This window comes from Sciurus vulgaris (genome assembly GCF_902686455.1).
Source record: "Sciurus vulgaris genome assembly, chromosome: 17".
NCBI lineage: Eukaryota > Metazoa > Chordata > Mammalia > Rodentia > Sciuridae > Sciurus > Sciurus vulgaris.
The window spans coordinates 27,310,423-27,330,740 of record NC_136478.1 but is presented as its reverse complement, the minus strand read 5'-3'; the positions used below and the strand labels follow the sequence as shown (position 1 = coordinate 27,330,740).

Sequence of the window (20,318 nt, the reverse complement as noted above, 5' to 3'; positions counted from 1 at the left end):
CCATCACGGTGCCCATTTCACAGACAGGAAATGGGGTTCAGGAGAGTGTTCCTGGCCACCCAACCAGGAATGAGTAGAAGAGGCAGAGGGCCTGGGACTGGAGAGGCTTCCAGGGCATCTGTGGTCACCACTGCCCCACACTGTCCTTTGTGAGAGTAGCCACGGGGGATTGAGAGGCCCAGATAGAGTGGCTTCCCTGAGCAGCAGGACCAGAAGCCACGTGGCTAAGTACTCACAAGTGGGCAGAGAGGAAATAGAGAAGTGCAGACCAGGCCATGGAGAGGCAGGAGGAGGTGTGGGGGGTGTGGGGTCAAGGAGAGGTCTGCACAAGAGGAGAGGGGAGGGGTCCCGGGTGGGAGACAGTGAACAGCCAGGAGATGGGGTGTGGTGGAGGAAAGGAGGCCCTTCTGGGGTGAGGAAGGTCTGGAATCAAAGCCACCCCTGAAGACTGGTGCATGCCTATAATCCCAGTGACACTGGAGGCTGAGGCAGGAGGATTGCAAGTTCAAGGCCAGCCTGGGCAACTTAGTGAGTCCTTAAGCAACTTATAGAGACCCTGTCTCAAAAAATAAAAAGGGCTGGGAATGTGGCTCCGTGATTAAGCACCTGAGTTCAAATCTCTAGTAACAAAAAAATTGTTCTGGCTGAAGGAGCTGCTGAGATAGAGTGCAAAGGGAGCCCACGGCACCGATCAGAAATGTGGGCCTGATCATCTGGGCGAGATGGTGCTCCCTGTAATCCCAGCGACTTCTGGAGCCTGAGGCAGGAGGATTGTGAGTTCAAAGTCAGCCTCAGCAATTAGTCATCCCCTGCCTGAGCAACTTAGTGAGACTCTGTCTCTAAATTAAAACAAAACAAAACAAACAAACAAAAAAACGGCTGGGGATGTGGCTCAGTGGTCAAGCACTCCTGGGTTCAACCCCAGTACCACACACACAAAAAAAAAAAAAGAAGAAGAAGAAGAAGAAATCTGCGAGGGGTCATCCCACTGTCCACACCCCTATGCATGCATCTTCCATCCATCAGGGGCCATCAGCCCAGTCACCCATTTTTCCACACACCCATCCTCCCTCCACCCTTCCATCCCTCCACATCCAGGCACCTACCCACCTTTCACTCCTCCGTCCACACATCCGTCCACTCCTCTATGCCTCCATTGCTCATTTGCCCATCCATCCATCTGACCACCCCCCTCTTCATCTTTTCCCTAAGCAACTTTTACTGAGCACCTACTAGTTCCCTAAGCATCTTTTACTGAGCACCTACTGGGTGCTAAGTCCTGGAGGAACAAATTGGAACACAAAAGAGTTCCTTGTTTTCAAGGACTTCGGTCTCTTGTGTGAGACACATGGAAGCCAGAGTCACAGCACAGCGTGGAGACAGACGGGTTGGGGGAAGTCAGTGACCTCTGGGGACCCAGGGGAGGGTGTGGGCTGAAGGAAGGAAGTGAGGGTCCAGGCCAGGATCTGGAGGAGGTAGGAGTGAAAGGAAGTGGAAGGGGATGTGGGAGAGAGTGTTCTGGACGGGAGGAAGGGGCACCAGGAGGGCCGCAGAGTTGAAGGCATCGGAAGCAAAGTGCGGGGGCGTGGAAGCTGGGGGTCCAAGTCCAGGCTGGAGAAGTAGCAGGAATGGGGCTCATCCTGAGGGCAACCGGAGGCGGTGGCGCTGTGAGGAGGGACGGCTGTCTTGGGAAAGACCACTGGGCTTGGGATCAGAGGACCCGTGGAGCGGCAAGCCTAGCCGCTGGGACCTAGAGTGGATGGCGAGGGGGAGAGGGACCCAGGTGGCCAGCAGGCCTGCTGATTGGATGTGGGCTCCAAGTGACAGCGGGGGCAGTGACCACCCTTGGGTTTCTGACCTGAGAACCAAGCAGACCACAGCCGAAGCCAGCGACCAGTGCCCCAGCTCTTGGGAGGGGGGCGCAGGTGCCATGTGGGAAGAGGGGTGGAAATAACGTGAGAGCCCACAGACCTGGCCCCGGTCCTGGCCCACCCCCGGGGCAGGGCAGGGTGGTGCAGTTTCCTTGGCAGAGGACGGAGCCACGGGTACAGGTGGCTGGACCCTCACTGAGATGCTCAGGGGCCCTGGGAGCCCCGGCCCTGCTGGAGCCTCAGCCGAGGCTGGCGTGACCTGGGGCGACACTCTGCCCACCCTGTCGCTCCTGTGACGACTGTCTGGCGCAGCCAGGGTGATGAAGCCACCTGGCCCCTGCCCTGTGACTGACAGCACCACTGACTCCGCCCCATCCCTCGGGATGGGCTTGCTCCCAAGCCTGCAGACAGCCTACTGGGAGTGGGGACCCTTCCTGCCTCACTTTCAGGGCTAAGGACCAGGATCGGTGGTGCGGCCCTTCTGGCCTAAGCCGGCCCTGCTGGGATGGATTCCTCTAGCTGGTCTCACCTCCAGGGACTTCCTGAAGGCAGCAACCTTGGGGCAGGGACAGGAGGGACAGACGGGGTGTCTGGCCAGCTTTACTCAGAGGGGTTGGGCTCAGAGTCACATGGCCACCTCTTCCCACTCAGCTCCAGCTCTCCGTCCCCCTCTGCTCCTAACAGGCCTGTGCCCCAGCCTCCGCCGCCCCCCCAGAGTGCCCTCTCTGCCCTCTCGGCTGCCGCAGCCTCCTCTCCACAGCCCCCTGACTGCCCCATGGCACCTCCAGATCCTGGAGTCCTCACAGCACGGTGACAGTGACAGTCTCTGGAGGCCCTGCTCCCAGCTCAGCCCCCAGGCGTCCCAGCTGGAAGTCCCTTGGGGTCCGCTCCAGTGCCTGGGGAAACGGAGGAGAAACAGTCTGGTTAATCCCTGGGAAGGAAACCACCTCAAAAATGTCCCTGGGCCACCGTCCATATAAGGCTGGAAGGCCCTGCCCGGCCGTCTCCCCGCTCCTTCCTTCCCTCCTCCTCACCTTCACCCAAGCCAGCCTCCTGTGAGGAGCCCTTCCCTCCTCCCTGGGCGTGAGTTCCATCTGCCAGGCCAGCCCACCGCGCCTCCTCCAGCAGCCAGAAGCAACCTCTCCTCACCCTGTGCCCCAGGGCCCTGACCTCACCTGCATGTCCCCGTGAAGGGCCAGGCTTTGTGTCCCCCCCCCACAAAATGAACCCCCCAAGGGCAGAGCTGCACCTGGTCCCTGCTGCCCCTCTCTCCCGGGTGCAGCCCCAGGACACCCCAGGCAGCTTGGGGTGCTGCTCTGCTGGCTCCCAGCCAGGCAGCCGGCACCAGTCCAGAGCTAGTCCAGAATCTTCTGCTCCAGCTCCCATGACTGGTTCCCTGGAAGGCCAGGGGAATTTGGGTCCTTCTGCAGAAAAGTCCTCAGTGTGCAAGAGGACCAAGGGGACCCAAAACCCACACAGGGAGTTTCCCCGGGGGCCTGGGACTGCTTCACCGTTAGTCATATCACTGTAGTCCCTCGCTGCGGCTAGCAGGGAACAGCATTCGGTGGCCTCTGCAGCAGGTGGAGAAGCCACAGAGGCTGGACAAAAGTCACCTGGCAGAGGGCATGGTGAACAATGAGGGACGGCTGCACAGGGAGAGCCTGCTGCTGCTCCTGGGACCCAGGCCTCCTCTGTCTCGGCTGGAGCCTCCCTGGCCCCGACCCCTTGCCAGCCTTCCCCACCTCTCCCAACTCCGTGGGATGGGGACCCAACTGGTGCTTCTCCCACGCCGTGGAGGTCGCCCCTGCTCTCCCGTGGGAAGTGCACCAGGGATGTGCACACAAGAAGACCCCCTTCCCTGCCCTCCCCTTGCTCCTGTGCACATGGAAGCCCCTTGCTGGTGCCCCTGCCCAGCACAGGAGGAGGGACCCAGCCAAGGCAGGCTGTAGGCCAGAGTGCCCCAGGGCTGTGACCTGAGGCAGGGCAGAGTGCCCCCCGGGCTGTGACCTGAGGCAGGGCAGAGTTAGGGTTCCTGGCAGCTGATGCGACTCCAAGGGAAGCCGAGAAATGCTGGTGTCAGGCTCCGCCTTGGCCTGTGCAGGTGATGAAATTGAAGCCCGCGAGCTGCCCTAGGTCACACAGCGAGGACATGGCAGGGGATCTGCCCATGGGCAGGTAAAGTGCCCCTTCCCAGGAACTGAGGCAGCCCCAGCCTCCTGCAGCGCTCTGCAGGGTGCTGAGGAGGCCGGGCCTCTCTTGCCATGACCAGGTCCTCTCCGAGGTCTGCCTCCAGGGCGGAGAAGGTTGCACGCTGGGAATTAGTCGGGTTTCAACAGACAGCGGCTGTTGTTAGCATCACTCTTAATGGAAAGTTAACAGCCATTCCACTAGCGCAGAGGGACTGTGAGGGTCAAATGCACCTGTTTCGGAGGGCAGAGGATGACATTCTGAGCTGCTCCTGGTCACTGAGGAACAGAAGCCAGGCCTGTACCCCATGTGAAAGAACCAAGCCCAGGCACTCCCAGGCACCCGAAGGTGGGCATGGGTCCCTCTTCCTAGTTAAGAGATGCCCATACTCTGGACCCAGGAAGCCCCTGGTGGACAGGGGACCGACTGACATGCGGTGATGCAGGGGCTAGGGCTGTGCCACGAGAGCTCTGCCTGGGGTTCCTGCATTGGCTGCACCCTGACCAGGTGTCCAGTGCGGACTCTGGGATGCAGCTCTGCATCTCAGAGCAGATGCGTTTCAGCCCCTCATTCCACTCCATCTGAGGGCCTTCCAGTCCCCAGGGCACACGTGTGGTCTGACTGGTGACTAAAGCCCAGCTGGACTTGGGCCTTCTGTGGTCAGGGCCCAGGCTGGGGAAAGACAAACTGCTCTGGGTCTTTGGGCCTCAGGCCTCTCAGAGACAGATGGAGTGTAGCCCCCCTACAGAGCGGCACCAGGGGCCTGTACGCAGCAGTCTGAGGACCTCTCCTCGCACCCTGAACCTCTCCCCGCACCCTGAACCTCTCCCCTGGCCCGGGGGAGGAGCCCTGCCGCCTGGCCTCTGCCTGGGTGTTCACGTCATGGGCCGGGCTTGAAGGCACTGTTGACTTGCTTGGCTTAGGAGATGCTGAGGTCGAGAGGCCTCTGGGGTGAGCCCGTGAGGCCATCTCCAGGAACGTTTCTGTGCTTGGGGGATCGCAAGGATCAGCTCTTTCGGGAGCTATGAGACTCGGACTCTGAATTAATGTTGATTCTGGGAAATCTGAAATGTCACCATGGCCCCCCAGTAAAGGAGGGGTTGATGGGAGTCAGGTGATCAAGGAAGTTTTGGTCAAGGTCTGACTCACATTGGATGCAGTAGGTCCCCAAGTCATCCTGTATTAATTGGGATAGATACACTTAGCATTGAGGGCAAAACCCTCACCTGGGTTCCCTAACATCTGGAGTGAAAGCTATTATGGCGGGAAAGACCAAACGGAAGCCCCGGGAGTTGCCTACGCCTGGGAAAGCAGTAAATCAAAAGCAATACTGAATCCCTGGAGGGACTGCCGAGACCAGTGCCACCATCAAGGACTTACGGGGTGCAGGGGGGTGATTTCCTCAACATCCCCACTTAACCCTCCTATTTGGCCTGTGCAGAAGACGGAAGGGTCTTGGAGAATGACAGTTGGTTATCATAAGCTCAATCAGGTGGTGACTCCAATTGCAGCTGCTATACAAGATGTGGTTTCTTTGCTTGAGCAGATTAACGATCTGCTGTGAAGCTAATGATCTGGGAAATGCTTTTTCTCCACCCCTGTCCATAAGGACCACCAGAAGCAATTGGCTGTCCTGCCTCAGGGTATGTCAGCCCTCCAGCACTGTGTCCCAGCTTAGGTCACGGAGATCTTGACCACCATTCTCTTGCATTATGTGGATGACACGTGGGTTGGAACAACTGAGCAGGAGGTAGCATACACTCCAGACGTGCTCATGAAGCATTTGTGTATCAGAGGATGGAAAATAAATCCCACTGAATTCAAGGGTCTTAACCTCAGTAAAGAGTCTAGGAGTCCAGTGGTGTGGGCCATGCCAAGATTCCCCTTCAAAGGCAAAGTTGTTGCACCTGGCCCCTCCTGTAAACACAAAGGAAGCACAACGCTTGGTGGGCTGATTTGCATTTTGGAGGCAGCACACTCCTTGCTTGGGGGTGTTACTTTGGCCAATCTACTGAGAGACTCCAAAAGCTGCTTGTTTCCAGCACAACCTGGAACAGGAGGAGGCCCTGCAACAGGGCCAGGCAGCTGTGCAGGCTGCTCTGCCCCTTGGGCCATGTGACCTGAGACCCAATGGTGCCTGAGGTCTCAGTGGCAGATAGGGATGCCATCTGGAGCCTTTGGCAGGCCCCCATAGGTGAGTCCCCGAGGAGGCCATTGGGATTTGGGAGCAAGGCCCTGCCATCATCTGCAGACAACGACTCTCCCTTTGAGAAATAGCTCTTGACCTGCTACTGGGCCTTAGTGGAAACTGAGCCCTTAACCTTGGGCCACCAAGTTACTACGTGACCTGAGCTGCCCATCATGAACTGGGTGTTATTTGATCCACCAAGCCATAGAGTTGGACATGCAAGTGACACAGTTTTAGTCAGCTTTTTTGCTGATGTGACAAAAAGACGTGACAAGAACAATTTTAGAGAAGGAAAAGTTTATTTGGGGGCTCATGGTTTCAGAGGTTTCAGTCCATAGACAATTTGAGGGCTCATGGTTTCAGAGGTTTCAGTCCATAGACAGCCAGCTCCATTCCCCAGGGCTGGAGGTAAGGCACAACATCATGACGGAAAAGTGTGGTGGAGACAAGCAGCTCACATGATGATCAGGAAGCAGATAGAGAGAGTCTCCACCCACCAGACACAAACTATATATCCCAAAGTCACACCCCCAATGCCCACCTCCACCACGTCAGTTACTACTCAGCTAATCCCATCAGGGGATTAGTTCACTGGTTGGGTTAAGACTCTGACAACCCAATCATTTCACCTCTGATTGTTCTTGTGCTGTCTCACACATGAGCTTTTGGATGATACCTCAGGTACATACATGATCAGGCCCAGGTGGGTCCCAAAGGCACAAAGTGGCCCAAATGCCCATGGGTTCCTATTCCTGCTACAATGCCTTCTGTTCCCCAGCATGAGCCTATGGCCTCACAGGGTGTATCTTATGATTAGTTGACCAAGGAAGAGAAGACTAGGTCTGGTTTACAGACAGTTCTGCACTGTATGCAGGCACCATTGGGAAGTGGACAACTGCAGCACTACTGTCCCTTTATGGGACAGCCCTGAAGGAACACGGTGAAGAGAAATCTTCACAATGGGCAGAGTTTTAGACAGTGAATCTTGTTGGACATTTTTCTTGGAAGGAAAAATGATCAGATGTCAACTGTGTACTGATTCAATGATTTGGCTAGATGTCAGGGACCTGGAAAGATCATGATTGGAAAATTGATGCCAGGGACATTAGGGTGGAGGTGTGTGGATAGACTTTGATGAATGGACAAAGGACGTGAAGACATTTGTGTCCCATGTAAATGCTCACCATAAGGTGACCTCGGCAGAGAAGGACTTTAATAATCAAGTGCTCAGCATGGCCCTGTCTGCAGTAGCAGTCAGCCTCTTCCCCAGCCACCCCTGCTATTGCCCAATGGGTTCAGGAACAAGGTGGTCATGGTGGCAGGGATGGCAGTTATGCACGGGCTCAGCAGCATGGACTTCCCCTCACCAGGCTGACCTGGCTACAGCCCCTGCTGAGTGCCCAGCAGCAGAGACCGACCCTCAGCCCCTGATACGGCATTGTTCCCTGGGGAGATCAGCCCGCACCCTGGTGGCAGGTTGATTTTTGCTGGGTATAGGATTCTTGGTTGGCAACCATGTTCTTTCAGAGCTTGAAATATGTTGGTCTAGGCCCTTCTAGCTTTTAGAGTCTGGGTTGAGAAGTCGGCTGCTATCCGTATTGGTCTCCCCTTATATGTAATCTGATGCTTTTCTCTCGCGGCCTTCAAAATCCTATCTTTATTTTGTATGTTAGGCATCTTCATTATAATGTGCCTTGGTGTGGATCTGTTGTGATTTTGTGCATTTGGTGTTCTGTAAGCCTCTTGTATTTGATTTTCCATTTCATTCTTCAGGTTTGGGAAATTTTCTGATATTATTTCATTGAATAGGTTGTTCATTCCTTTGGTTTGTATCTCTGTGCCTCCTCAATCCCAATAATTCTTCAATTTGGTCTTTTCATGATATCCCATAGTTCTTGGAGATTCTGTTCATGATTTCTTACCATCTTCTCTGTTTGGGCAACTTTATTTTCAAGATTAAATATTTTGTCTTCATTGTCTGAGGTTCTGTCTTCCAAGTGGTCTAGTCTGTTGGTGATGCTTTCCATTGAGTTTTTTATTTGGTTTATTGTTTCCTTCATTTCAAGGATTTCTGTTTGTTTGTTTTTTTTGAGAATCTCTATCTCTTTGTTGAAATGATCTTTTGCTTCCTGCAGTTGCTCTGTCAGCTTATTAGTATTATCATTCATTGCCTGCATTTGCTCTCTTATCTCATCCTTTGCTTTGAGAAACATCTTAATCATGTATAATCTGAAGTCCTTTTCTGACATTTCTTCTACCATACTGTCATTGGATTCTATTAATATAGAATCTAGATTTGTTTGGATCATTTTCTTCCCTTGTTTTTTCATGTTGTTCACATATCTTCCCCTCTAGCAGTGCAGATCTGGGATATTGCAGATTTCCCCCTATAGGCTTATAGTGGCTCTATAGGTTTCCAAAACCTTTTCTTTAAGGGGAGATCAATATTAGCAGTGCCCAATTCAGACACTATGCAACCCTAGACCAAATAGCCCCTATGAGGACAATAACAAAATTGTCATAATAAACAGAATAAGTTCAAATATTATCTTCAGTAAAACAAACAGATTTGCAATAAGGTCTGCAGTTTCTAATGGAGGACAAAGAGGATGCAGAGGGATGTAGAATGTGGCTGTTAATGGGATAAGAAAAGAATATACAGAATTTCTAGATAATAGGAAGGATGAGAGTGTAATCAAAAGAAATTGGATGTTACCATGCAAAAAAGGGAGAAAGAGACTCTGAGGGAACAGGTAAACAAAAGGAAAAGAGAGCAAGAAAAGTAAAGAAATAAAAACTTAAATTTTTTCAATAAGGAGAAAAAAGAAAATCTACAGTATAACAGTCATATAGTAATGAAACCTTCCAGTGTTCAGTAGCCTGATGCATGAGAGGTACCTGACAATGAGCTTCAAGCCTCCAGCAGGCATCTCAGGATGGGATTTGCCCCACCTAAAGATCGGAGCTCTGGCTTCCAGGATAATCCAAGATGGCCGCTCTGGCTTCCAAATGTGTTGGCAAATGGGCAGCTGCAGCTCAGGGTGTGGACGTGGTCAGTTGGAGGTCCTGGAGGCGGGATGCAGTTGGTCAGGCAGGGGTCCTGGAGTTCGGGTGTGTTTGGTGTGGTTGTGGGATCCTGGAGGCTGGGTGCAGTCAGTCTGGGGTCCCGGTGATAGGGCGCAGTCAGTTGGTCTGGGGGTCCTGGTGGCAGGGAGCAGTCAGTCGATGTGAGGGTCCCAGAGGCAGGGAGTGATTGGTCGGGCTGAGGGATCCTGGAGACAGGGCTCAGTCAATCCGACCAGGGGTCCAATGAGGCCTGGCTGTTGTCTCAAGATGGCGGCAGCCAAGTGTAATCAAACCTGCAGGTACTGTAACAGTGAACTTCCAGGCAACAGCAGGCAGCTGGTGCTCCACTGGTGGTCGGTGATCAGTTTGCTGACGATCGGGAGGTGAACCTCATGCGTTGGGTGATGGATAGGTGTAAGGCAGGCGATGGACAGGTGAGAGGCAGGCAAATGGCGGATGATAGGTGCCTGACAGTGAGCAATCTGCACTCAAAAAAGGCGTTGATATGCTGGCAGACTGCAGGTGATCACAGCAGACAAATGGGGTAAACAGCAGGGATAAGCAGCAAAAACTGCCTCACCAAGAAACAGATATCCTCTGCTTGAAACCGGAGTTACGGAGTGACAAGGAAGGCAGCCTCCCTCTAGTCCGCCATCTTGGATCCCTTCGGCAGGTTGATTTTATTGGACCTCTTCCATCATGGAGGGGCAGAGGCTTGTCCTTACTGGAATAGACACTTATTCTGGGTATGGATTTGCCCTCCCTGCATGTAGTACTCCAGCAAAAACCACCGTCCATGCACTTCCAGACACCTCATCCATGTCCTGGTATCTGCACAAGGGTGGCAATGGGCTCATGCTCAGGGGATTCACTGTCTTACCATGTCCCTACCATCCAGAAGCAGTGGTTTGAATGGCCTTTTGGAGATGCAGTTACAGTGCCAGCGAGATGGGCAAGGTTCTCCAGAAGGCTGGATGCTCTGCCTCAGTGTCCGCTATGTGGTACTGTCTCTCCTATGGCTAGGATGATGTGTCCAGGAATCAGGGGTTGAGATGGGAAGGGTTCCACTCACCCTTACCCCCAGGGAACCACTAGAAAAGTTTTGGCTTACTGTCCCCACAACCTTATGCCCTGCTGGCCTAGAAGTCTTAGTTTCATAGTAGAAGATGCTTCTGCCAGGAGGTATTTAATGATTTCATTAAACTGAAGTGAAGATCAAGACTTTCCCAGGTCACTTTGGGCTCCTCATGCCTCAGAGTCAACAGGCGAGGAAGGGAGTCATGGTACTGGTGGGGAGGCTGAGCCAGATTACCAAGGGGAGTTTGGACTGTTACTCCCCAATGGAGATAAGGGAGAGTGTGTCTGGAGTGCAGGAGACCCCTTAGGGTGTCTCTTGCTTTTACCATCCCCCATTATTAAGGTCAGTGGAAAACTACAGCAACCCCATCTGGGCAGATGACAAATGCATCAGACCCTTCAGGAATGAAGGTGTGGGTCACACCCCCAGGTGAAGAACCCAGACCTGCTGAGGTGCTTGCTGAAGGCAGAGGAAGTACAGAGTGGGTGGTGGAAGAAGATAGTTATAAATACCAAGTACAACCATGTGACCAGTCACAGTAAGGGCTGTGATCATCATTAGTATTTCTTTCCTATTTTGTTAAGAGTATGTTGGTGCATATGTGCACATGCATTAAGCAGACGTTTGTTACTACCCTCTTCTATTCATTCATCATGTAATATAATACTGGTTGACTTAACATCAATATTTAAAGTGATGTTAAGTTGGTGTTTAAGTTGTGGGATGTCAGAAGAGCAAGCATACTAAAAAAATTTTTTTTCCCCTCCTGTTCTGGGGAAGGAAGTAATGCGTTTTCAGTTGTATGAAGGACAGTTATGTCATGTTAGGTGGAATTGTAATCTTGTGCTTACTTGGAGATTCGGTGTGATGTAAAGATGTTTGGGTGTCAAGTTGACAAGGGATGGACTTGTGATGGTTAATCTTTTTTCAACTTGATTGGATTAAGACATGCCTAAGCCAGTGGCTGGGGAGGCTAAGGCAGGAGGATCACAAGTTCAAACCAGCCTCAGCAACTTAGTGAGACCCTAAGCAACTTAGGGAGACCCTGTGTCTAAATAAAATATAAAAAAGGGTTGGGGATGTGTCTCTTCAATTCCTGGTACTGGAAAAAAAAAAAAAAAAGGAGAGAGAGGAAGATGCCTAAGATTAAGAGGCTACTGGCTGGGCGGGTGGCACACACCTATAATCCCAGTGGCTTGGGAGGCTGAGGCAGGAGGATCGCAAGTTCAAAGCCAGCCTCAGCAACTTAGCGAGACCCTAAGCAACTCAGTGAGACCCTGTCTCTAAAAAAAATATAAAATATAAAAAAGGTTTGGGGACATGGCTCAGTGGTTAAGTGCCCCTGGGTTCAATCCCAGGTACCAAAAAAAAAAAAAAAAAGAGAGAGACTTCTGGATGTGTCCATGAGTGTGTTTCTAGGAATGACTGGCATGTGGGACCACCAACTGAGGGAAGAGCCACCCTACGTGTGGGCAGCACCATCCAGCAGTGTGGGGCTCTGAATGGAGCAAAGCGTTGGAAGAAGTAGGAAGCAGGACAGGTGCAAGCTCCATTCTCCTTGAGCAGGTGCTTGGTGGCTGCAGGATCACCCAGGACACTGGACGCCACTCCCCAGCTCTTCCGGCAGACTCACCAGCGACTCTCCAGGGAGTGTCCCGGCCTTTGGTCCTGGACTGGGGCTGCATCATTGGTCCCGCTGGTTCTGAGGCTCCAGCTCCTTGGACTGAGCAGCAGCTGGTCCTTCCAGCTCTCCAGCCTGCAGACGGCCATTGTGGGACTATCCCGCTTCTGGTCCTGTAAGCCAATCTAATAAATCCCTTTTTTGTGATCTCACATGTGTGTGTGTGTGACACGCACACGTTGATGCTTGTGTTTATGAATCCTGCTGGCTGTTCCTCTAGAGACCCTGACTAACACATCAGGCAGGGCAGGAGGGAGCCCAGCCCACAGCAGGACCTCTCAGCTCTGCTGATAGAGGAACCAAGAAATGTCCTCTTTGAAAGGAGAAGTGTGTCACTGCTGTGGCCCCCGGACACATGTACCCCACCTCTGTCCCCATTTGAATGTCCATTCTCTGGAAAGCCACAAACATTCCAGGACTGGACTTCTACTGAATCATCTCAAATTCTTCGAATTACACTGGTCTAGGAAACATGTGGGGGAGGTGGCAGGAGGCGGGGCACGACCCCCAAAGAGGTTAAATAGGTCACTTCCATGCTGGCTGTCACCTTCATCTCCCCTGAGCACAAGCACCAGACGCGGAGACCTTCTCCTGAGTTTCTGCACCATGTCGCCCCTGAAGACACTGCTGCTGGCCGCCCTCCTCCTCGGAGCTTCTCTGCAGCACATCCATGCAGGTGAGGGCAGGGACAGGTGACCCGGGAAGGGGCAGGAGGCGGGATGCACGTGCATGCGTGTGTCATTTGCACTCCCTGGACTCCCACAAGGACAGGAGGGGCCGGCAGCAATGACATTTTGAGGAAAGCAACCAAAGGAAAATAATGGTGCTGATGGTGACGATGATGCTGGTGCTGCCCCTGCCCTGGGGCTCCGCATGGCGGGGAGCCCCGCGCAGTGTCTCGACTGCAGTGGCCAGGAGGCCACGCCGTCGGCTGTGGGAGTCAGTGGAGAGCGAATCAATCATCTCTGAGTTATCTGTTAGTATCTGCTTTATTAATGGGTTTTATGCACAATGAGGGAACCAGCAGACAGAAGAACTGGTTCCAAGAACGGGAGAAAAGAGAAAATATTTTTATAATCATGATATTTTGTAAACTGTAAAATATTCAGCAGGGAAAAACTGAAATAAGGTCAGTAGATAGAGACACACAGGTGCACACCCAGACACACACAGATAAAGAGACGCACAAACACACCAGACTCCCCACCTCGCACGGCGACCCCACACACACAACATGGACCCAACCCAGCGGCCCCCAGACACAGGCCCGGGGACACCTATTCTGTCACCACATGCAGACTCCTCCAGAACCCAACCCCAGACACTTGCCAGACCCTGGGGACACTCTGGCTCTTGCTGTCTCCGTAGCTCGAGCCACCAACGTGGGCCGAGAGTGCTGCCTGGAGTACTTCAAAGGGGCCATTCCTGTCAGAAAGCTGGTGACCTGGTACAGAACCTCAGCCGAGTGTCCCAAGGACGCCATTGTGTAAGCCCCCCTCTGCCCACCCAGCACTACTCCTGGGACCACGCACGGGGAGCAGGTGGCTGCTGGGGCTCCCGGGATGCCAGGGAGGGGGAGGAGAGGCCAGCCTCTGAGAGGGAGGGACGCCCAGGAGACAGTCCATCAGTGGCAGTGCTGTCCTTCCCTGTCCTGAGCCTGAGCCGGTGGACAGCTCTGGGTGCCAGGCCCCTCTGCCACCTCTGCTCCCAGGCTCTGGGTGGTCTGGGCACAGGTGGTCTGAGGGGTGGGCACCAGGTCCTACAGCCCTGGCTCCCGGGGAGCGCTGTGACCAACACGGGGTCCTGGGAGTGTTGAGACCACTGAGTAGTCCTGATGAGAGGTCCTGATGTCCTGGACCTGCCACTGACAGCCTGTGTGACACCATGCAGTTCTCGCCTCTCTGGGCACAGGGCAGGGCTGGCCCTGGTGCTCTGGCAACCTTCCTGCCCCCACACGCCCTGTGGCTTCCCCTCTGTGCAGGCTTGTAACCGCCCAGGGGAGGTTCATCTGTTCAGACCCCAAGGACAGGCACGTGAAGAAGGCCATTAGACACTTGCAGAGCATTGTGAAGTCACCTGGCCCCATCACCCAGACATCCTGATTTCCTCTGGACTATTTGGAGATTTCCAGCATCAGGATTCACCACCCCAACCTGGAGCCCCTGGGGTCCCGTGTATGCCTCACAAGGACAAAGGGGAGGCAGTGAGCCTGGCCCCTTGGCTGAGCTGAAGCCCTGGGTGTGAAACTCCTAATTAAAGTCTCCTCCTCAGTCTGGGTCAGTGTGTTCCGTCCCCGCAGTACAGGACACCCTTCCACTCTTGACTTCACACTGCAAGGGTCCTCAGAGGACCTTTGGCCCTGCCCTGCCGGGGTCAGAAAGGGACCCTGAGGCGGACAGGGGCGTGGCTGCCGCAGACCACGCCCAGGTCAGGGGAGGGCGTGACCAGAGGGGCGGGAACCGCAGAGTGGGCCAAGCCGTGCCGGCCGCTCAGCCCCCGCGCCCCAGGCTGTCCCCTCTTCCCTGCGGTATGTGCTGGCAGATGGGGGTCCTGGGCAGCCTCCGCTGGATTCTTTCCCGCCTTCTGTGCCCCCCAAATCTCCCAGTCGCTCCCTCAAACCAGCCGCTATTCTTGCTGGATGGGAGCTGAGGTCTGGCTCCCCTCTACAGGAGTCTGAGTTTCACAAATGTTTCGAGGAGCTTCTGCAGGTGCCGGGAGCTCCCTGGCGGGGGGCGGCGAGTGAGGAGGCCAGTTCCTGCGGCCGCAGCCCCATCTCTCCACTGCTCAGTCCCCAGCGCTCCCTGGAAGCTCTCCGCCGCCAGCCGCTCCGGTTTCTGGCTGCCCCTCCCAGCTCACCTGCAGCCCACCTCCCGGCCGCGCCCGAGCCTCCCTCCTGCTCCACTTCATCTCCCTCCTGCTCCACTTCATCTCCCTCCTCTCCAGTCCCCAGGCAGACTAGCCCAGGGTCCCACAGTTCCTCCCGGCCCGAGTGGACATCCCACCCACTCAGCACAGCACAGCCTGAGCAGAGCCGCTGCCCCAACCTCACACCTGCTGAGATCCCCTCCAGCTTCCAGGGGCTTCTGTGGCACTGCCCCTGGTGCAGGGTTGCTCCCCAGCGATGCCCCTGTGTGCCTGTCAGTCCCAACTTTCCCATTATAGCAGGAGCAAGAGCCACTCTGGGAACCCACATGTGCTCTCAAGAATGGGCACAGGAGCCTCTGGACACCCCACCCCAAGGCCCTCTGCCCAGGCCCAGCTCAAGACTGGAGCTACAGTGGGCAGCAGGAAAAGAGTCAGGGTCTCTGCATCCAGTTCTACCACTCACCCAGTCAGCCTCTCTGTCTGGGACCTCCTGCGGGGACAGAAGCATTGTGTACTCCTCTCTAGGGTGGGCATTGTTTGACCCGGCTGCTCTCTGGAGTTTTCAGGCGAGGTTTTTGCTTCCTTCTGCCCCCTTGTGGCCAGTCATCTCATCGCAGGGCAGATGACAGCCCCCGGTCATCACCAGTAGAGGTAGGACCGAAACCAAAAGCACCATGATGGACTGGCTTCTCTGTGACCCTGGGGTCTCCTCCACCATAGCGGCTCTCCTCTTGCCCTGAACAACTGTCTCAGACCCAGAGTACTGGGGGCAGCCCCGTCTGAGTTCTTGGTGGAAAAACATGTTCTGGATCCATAGGCTGGGGGAAGAATAATCTAAAAAAGAGGGGAGGCAAGGAGGAGCCCCTAAGTCAGGGTGGAGAGCAAGGCTGAGGTCTGGAACCCCACGCCCTGCGAGCCAGAGCCAGGACTCTGAGTATGGTCTGTGCATTGCAGACTTTCCTCAAAAGAATCAAGATTCCCCCACCCTGCTTCCAGTGAGGGTGTTACTCAAACCCTCAAGGTGAACTCAGAGAGCGGCTGGAGGCTGTGGGTGTCAGCACAAAAAGACAGGGCAGGAAACCTCAGGAATGGTCTCAGCTGTTTATTCAGGAGCGAAGTTCCACACAGGAGCAGGGGATGCAGGTGTGAAATGGCCTCGGTGGAGGCACCTTCCTGGTGGAAAATGAGCCACTGAACAAAGAAGGGGACGGGTTTCTAGAGGTTACTTTGAGGGGTGGTCTAGTGAACGTATCAGTTTTCTTGGGCACTCGGGAGTGAACTTTCTGGGTCGGGGGTCTGTGGGCAGTGTCTGGAGAGGATTTACTTTGAAGGAGGTTAACGCCTCCTAGAGACTGTTACTTTAGGGGTGATGAAACACCCCCTCCCCGTCTGAGCTGCACCTGGAAAACATTTGTCTCAGGAGAGGAAGGCTGTCAGGCCTGGCCTTCTTTTTCACTCCCTTTTCCCAGGCCGCATTAGCTAGGGGATTTTTTCATTTTCCATTTCGATTAGTGGGGAGGGGGAGGGAAAGTGAGTGAGCAGAGGGGTTGCTTCAGGGCCACTGGGCAGGGGACAGGTGGAGTCAGGACAGGCAAAAAAATGCAGGGTTTGGACCACAACTTCTCAGTAGCAGCTTCACTGGGGTGTAAGGTGGGTGGGGCAAGACACTACCATGTCCCCTGGGGCATTTTGAGGAACTAGGACTTGGAGACTCCATGATTGGTGAGCAGGAGGAAGGGACAGGCAGGGACTGATGAAATGAGGAGGGGCCCCGGAAACATTGTTCCTTCCACCTGGAAGGCAGCTCCCCTCTTCTGAAATCCAGATCCCCTTCAGAGCTCAGAGCAGATGCCACCTTCCCCAGGAAGCCCTCCCTGGACTCCCTGGTTGCCTCTGCCTGCCCCTCACTCTTCCAGCCCTCTTCTTCTACCTGTTTGATCTTGACCACATGCTGCCACTGTCATTGTAGCAGCTTGGGAATTGGATTCACCCAAAAAAGCTCATTGCGGCAGGTATTTGGGTCAGTACGTGGTTCACTTATAAGTGAGAGGGGTACTCTGTGCATAGTGGGCATTTGATTTATACATTTTCATCAACAGCATCTGGCTGAATTCCACGAGGGGCTCTAGTGGGGAAAGAGAAATTTCCCCGGGAGCCCTAACTACTTGAATGTCCACTCAGTAAGCCGGGGAAATTAAAGTGGATTGTTGTTCCCTAATCTCCCCCACAGAGGGCGCTCCAGTCCCATAATAAAGCAGGGAGGTTGCTGTGAGGTCCAGACTCCTGCCTCCGGGCTGTCTCCAGGGGGACTTCTGCTGCACAAGGCCTTGGTGCCAGGGGTCTGTAGTTGGCCAGCTCTTCTCCCCAGGGAGCAGAAGAAAGGAAACCACCAAATGCACCGCCTGGGGTTAGCTGGATGGAGAGGAAGGAGGAGATGAAGTTTCTGAGTCTGAGGGGGCCACCGACTTCAGAAGGAACTTGGGCAGAGCCTAGAGCCCTGGGCAGGGGTGTTGTGTTTTCTTAGAATCTGTTTGCCTATTTGGCGTCGGTTCATCACATGAACGGCCAAGGCAGTTAATACTCTTGGTCCAGCTTTCATGGGTGTTCAACATTATTACAGCCGGGTGTAGTGAGGTGACTACAGTTCTAGCAACTTGAGGCTGAGGACAGGAGCAGGATGATCGCTTGAGCCCAGAGGTTCAAGGCCAATCTGGGCAGCATAGCAAGACCATGCCTCAAAAAACAAAAACAAAAAACCATAAACTGGACCTCCGACCAATCCTGGCTCCAGACCCCCAACATTGCCTTTATCAGATTTCCTTATCTCTAAATCACCCAGGGCCTGGTACCAGGCTAGGGACAGCACATTGCCCAGGGCCCTCTGGAACCATTCCCACTTGCCAGTCCTAAGCTCCTTCCTGCGCTGCCTTGCCTTTCCTCAGAAGCCCCACACAGGCAGTGGCATATGCCTTCCCTGGGCTCCTTGCATTGAAATGAGTCTGCGAGCTGGGCACAGTGGCGCACACCTGCAATCCCAGTGGCTCAGGAGGCTGAGGCAGGAAGATCACGAGTTCAAAGCCAGCCTCAGCAAAACTGAGGCACTAAGCAACTCAGTGAGACCCTGTCTAAATAAAGCACAAAATAGGACTGGGGGTGTGGCTCAGTGGTCAAGTGCCCCTGAGTTCAATTTCCTGCACCACCCCCAAAATAGAAGTGTTAATATGCACAACATTGTGACTGTATTAAATGCCACTAAATTGTTCATTTTAAATGGTTAGTTTTATGTGAATTTCAACTTTAGAAAAGGACACATTCAACATAAACTTTTACATGGAGCCAATTGAGAGGCTTAGGCACGACACACAGTTGCTTTGGGATTCGGAGCTCTTGGTGGGCAGGCAATGGAAGGCCTGGGGTGGGAGAGCCCCAGCTACACTTTGTGAATAAAGAAAACTCTGAATCAAAACAGCAGATCCAGTGGTCTGTGGTATCTGCATTTCCCTGGCATTGAAATCTTTCAACATTTAAAAGAAAAAAACAAGTTTAAGTAATCCTAGAGGAAGAAAAGAGGAAAAGAGGGAGGAGGGGCTTCCGGGCTCTGGAGCCCTGCTCAGCCCAGTGAAGCTTCTGGTTGTCACAGTCCTGAGAGGTCAAGGTGGTGCCAGCGGGTGGGCAATGGGCATTCAGCAGTCAGACTGAAAAGCTAACCACCGCGAGTGAGCACGAAAGGCTGGGCCTGTGGTCACTAAGGGCTGAGAAGGGCTTATGCCCTGGAGTGAGGCAGAAAGCCCCAGGAGAGCTGCACCCCATCCCACCCCAGCCCAGCCACTGTGACCAGCTATTGTGACCGAACAGCCAAGCACGCAAAGAAAGACTGGGGACAAAGAGGCTAAGACAAACAGGGACAAACCAGAATATTCTAGACTCATAAAGTTTTTTGTTCCACTCATTTATTGACAGCATCCCACCCTCTAGTGAGGAGGGGATTTGAGAATGGACAAAGGCTCTTGGGAAATGCACAGCCCTCTGCCACACAGTTTCTCAAGAACTATAAAGGCTTTGGAATAAAACCAGTGTGTTTAGTATGGAACATCTGCACCATTTTTTCCTGCAATCTATAGATCAACTCTTATTTCTGAAAAATTTTCTCAAATTTTCTTTAATTATTCTGATACCTTATTTTATTTTCCTGTCTTCTGTGTCTATTCATTTTCTCAACTAATCCTTTTTTTCCTCTTTATTTCCATTTCATTTGGTTAATTTTTTTAATCGTCTTTTTTTTTCTGTCCTGGGGACTGAAACCAGGAGCACTCGTGAGCCACATCCCGACCCTATTTATATTTTATTTAGAGACAGGGTCTCACTGAGTTGCTCAGACTCACTAAATTTCTGAGGTTGGCTTTGAAACTCAAGATCCTCCTGCCTCAGACTCCTGAGCCGCTGGAACTCCAGGCGTGCGCCACCACGCCCAGCTTTATTGTCTATTTCTACAGTTCTTATTTTTCATGATTTCTAAATCCTTTATTTATTTATTTATTTTTGATTGACCCATAAAAATCATATGTGCTGTCTCAGCAAAAGCAAGGTGCTAAGCAACTCAGTGAGGCTCTGTCTCTAAATTAAAAATACAAAATAGGGTTGTGGAAGTGGCTCAGTGGTCGAGTGCCTGAGTTCAATTTCCAGTACCCACCCCCCTTCAAAAAAAAATCATCCATGCTTGTGGGAAGCCGTCTTTACTTAGTGGAATCAGACTAGGTTGAGCCACGGGACGCAGAGGCCTGGCTTCTAGGAACTGCAGGGAAGCATGTGGCGCTGTGTGGGAGTGGTTCCTTGTCTCCTTCTGGAATTTTCCCCCTAAGAGAATGGCTTCCCTAACTCCACTCTAGCCTGTCCATCACAGAAGAAGCTCCTCCTGGTCCTGGCCCCCTTTACTTGTATATTATAAATAAAGGAGGGTCAGGCGACTCAATGTTGTTGTAAGAGACCAGTGTAGGTCTGGCCAGACCCGCCACGCCCTCTCATTTGAAAAGAGTATGGGCTCTTCTGTGTTCACTGAGTAGATCCTCCTCTGGCAGTTAACCCTCTTCTCCATGCGGGATGTGGCAGAGAGGACCCCCACATGTGCTTGTGGGGTACCAGGTGATGCTCTGCTACATGTAGTTTAGGTGGATTTTCTTATTCTGGCCTCTGTGTTTTCACCATGACCCATTCTTCCATAGCCATGTTTCCAATATTGACTTGGCATTTGGAATTCTGTATTTTTTCACTCCTTGACTCAGATCTGCCAGGTTATTTCCATCACACATCTTTCTATGCCCCGTCATTTCCTTGAGCTCTTGTATCTCTTCATTTATTATATACAATATAAGTATGTATTAAAAA

At 53.2% G+C, this 20,318-nt stretch overlaps 2 protein-coding genes across 2 annotated transcripts in view; both read left to right on the top strand.

Annotated features, from left to right (window-relative positions):
* The window catches only part of POLR2C (RNA polymerase II subunit C), a 140,210-nt gene that overhangs the window by 73,473 nt on the left and 46,419 nt on the right, over positions 1-20,318 (top strand). The gene's annotated exons all lie outside the window — the stretch shown is intronic.
* Positions 12,548-14,341, top strand: CCL17 (C-C motif chemokine ligand 17). The gene is made up of 3 exons (XM_079117169.1): positions 12,548-12,747; positions 13,440-13,557; positions 14,053-14,341. Exons 1-3 carry the CDS (start codon positions 12,678-12,680, stop codon positions 14,171-14,173), a joined length of 309 nt encoding a protein of 102 aa, XP_078973295.1. The 5' UTR covers positions 12,548-12,677; the 3' UTR covers positions 14,174-14,341.

What these genes read in the sequence shown, in the direction of transcription:
- CCL17 (XM_079117169.1), top strand. Translation starts at nt 12,678, where the DNA reads ATGTCGCCCCTGAAGACACTGCTGCTGGCCGCCCTCCTCCTCGGAGCT. An exon ending in TCTGCAGCACATCCATGCAG is followed by an intron (nt 12,748 to 13,439) that starts GTGAGGGCAGGG and finishes CTGTCTCCGTAG; the next exon opens with CTCGAGCCACCAACGTGGGC. An exon ending in TGTCCCAAGGACGCCATTGT is followed by an intron (nt 13,558 to 14,052) that starts GTAAGCCCCCCT and finishes CCCTCTGTGCAG; the next exon opens with GCTTGTAACCGCCCAGGGGA.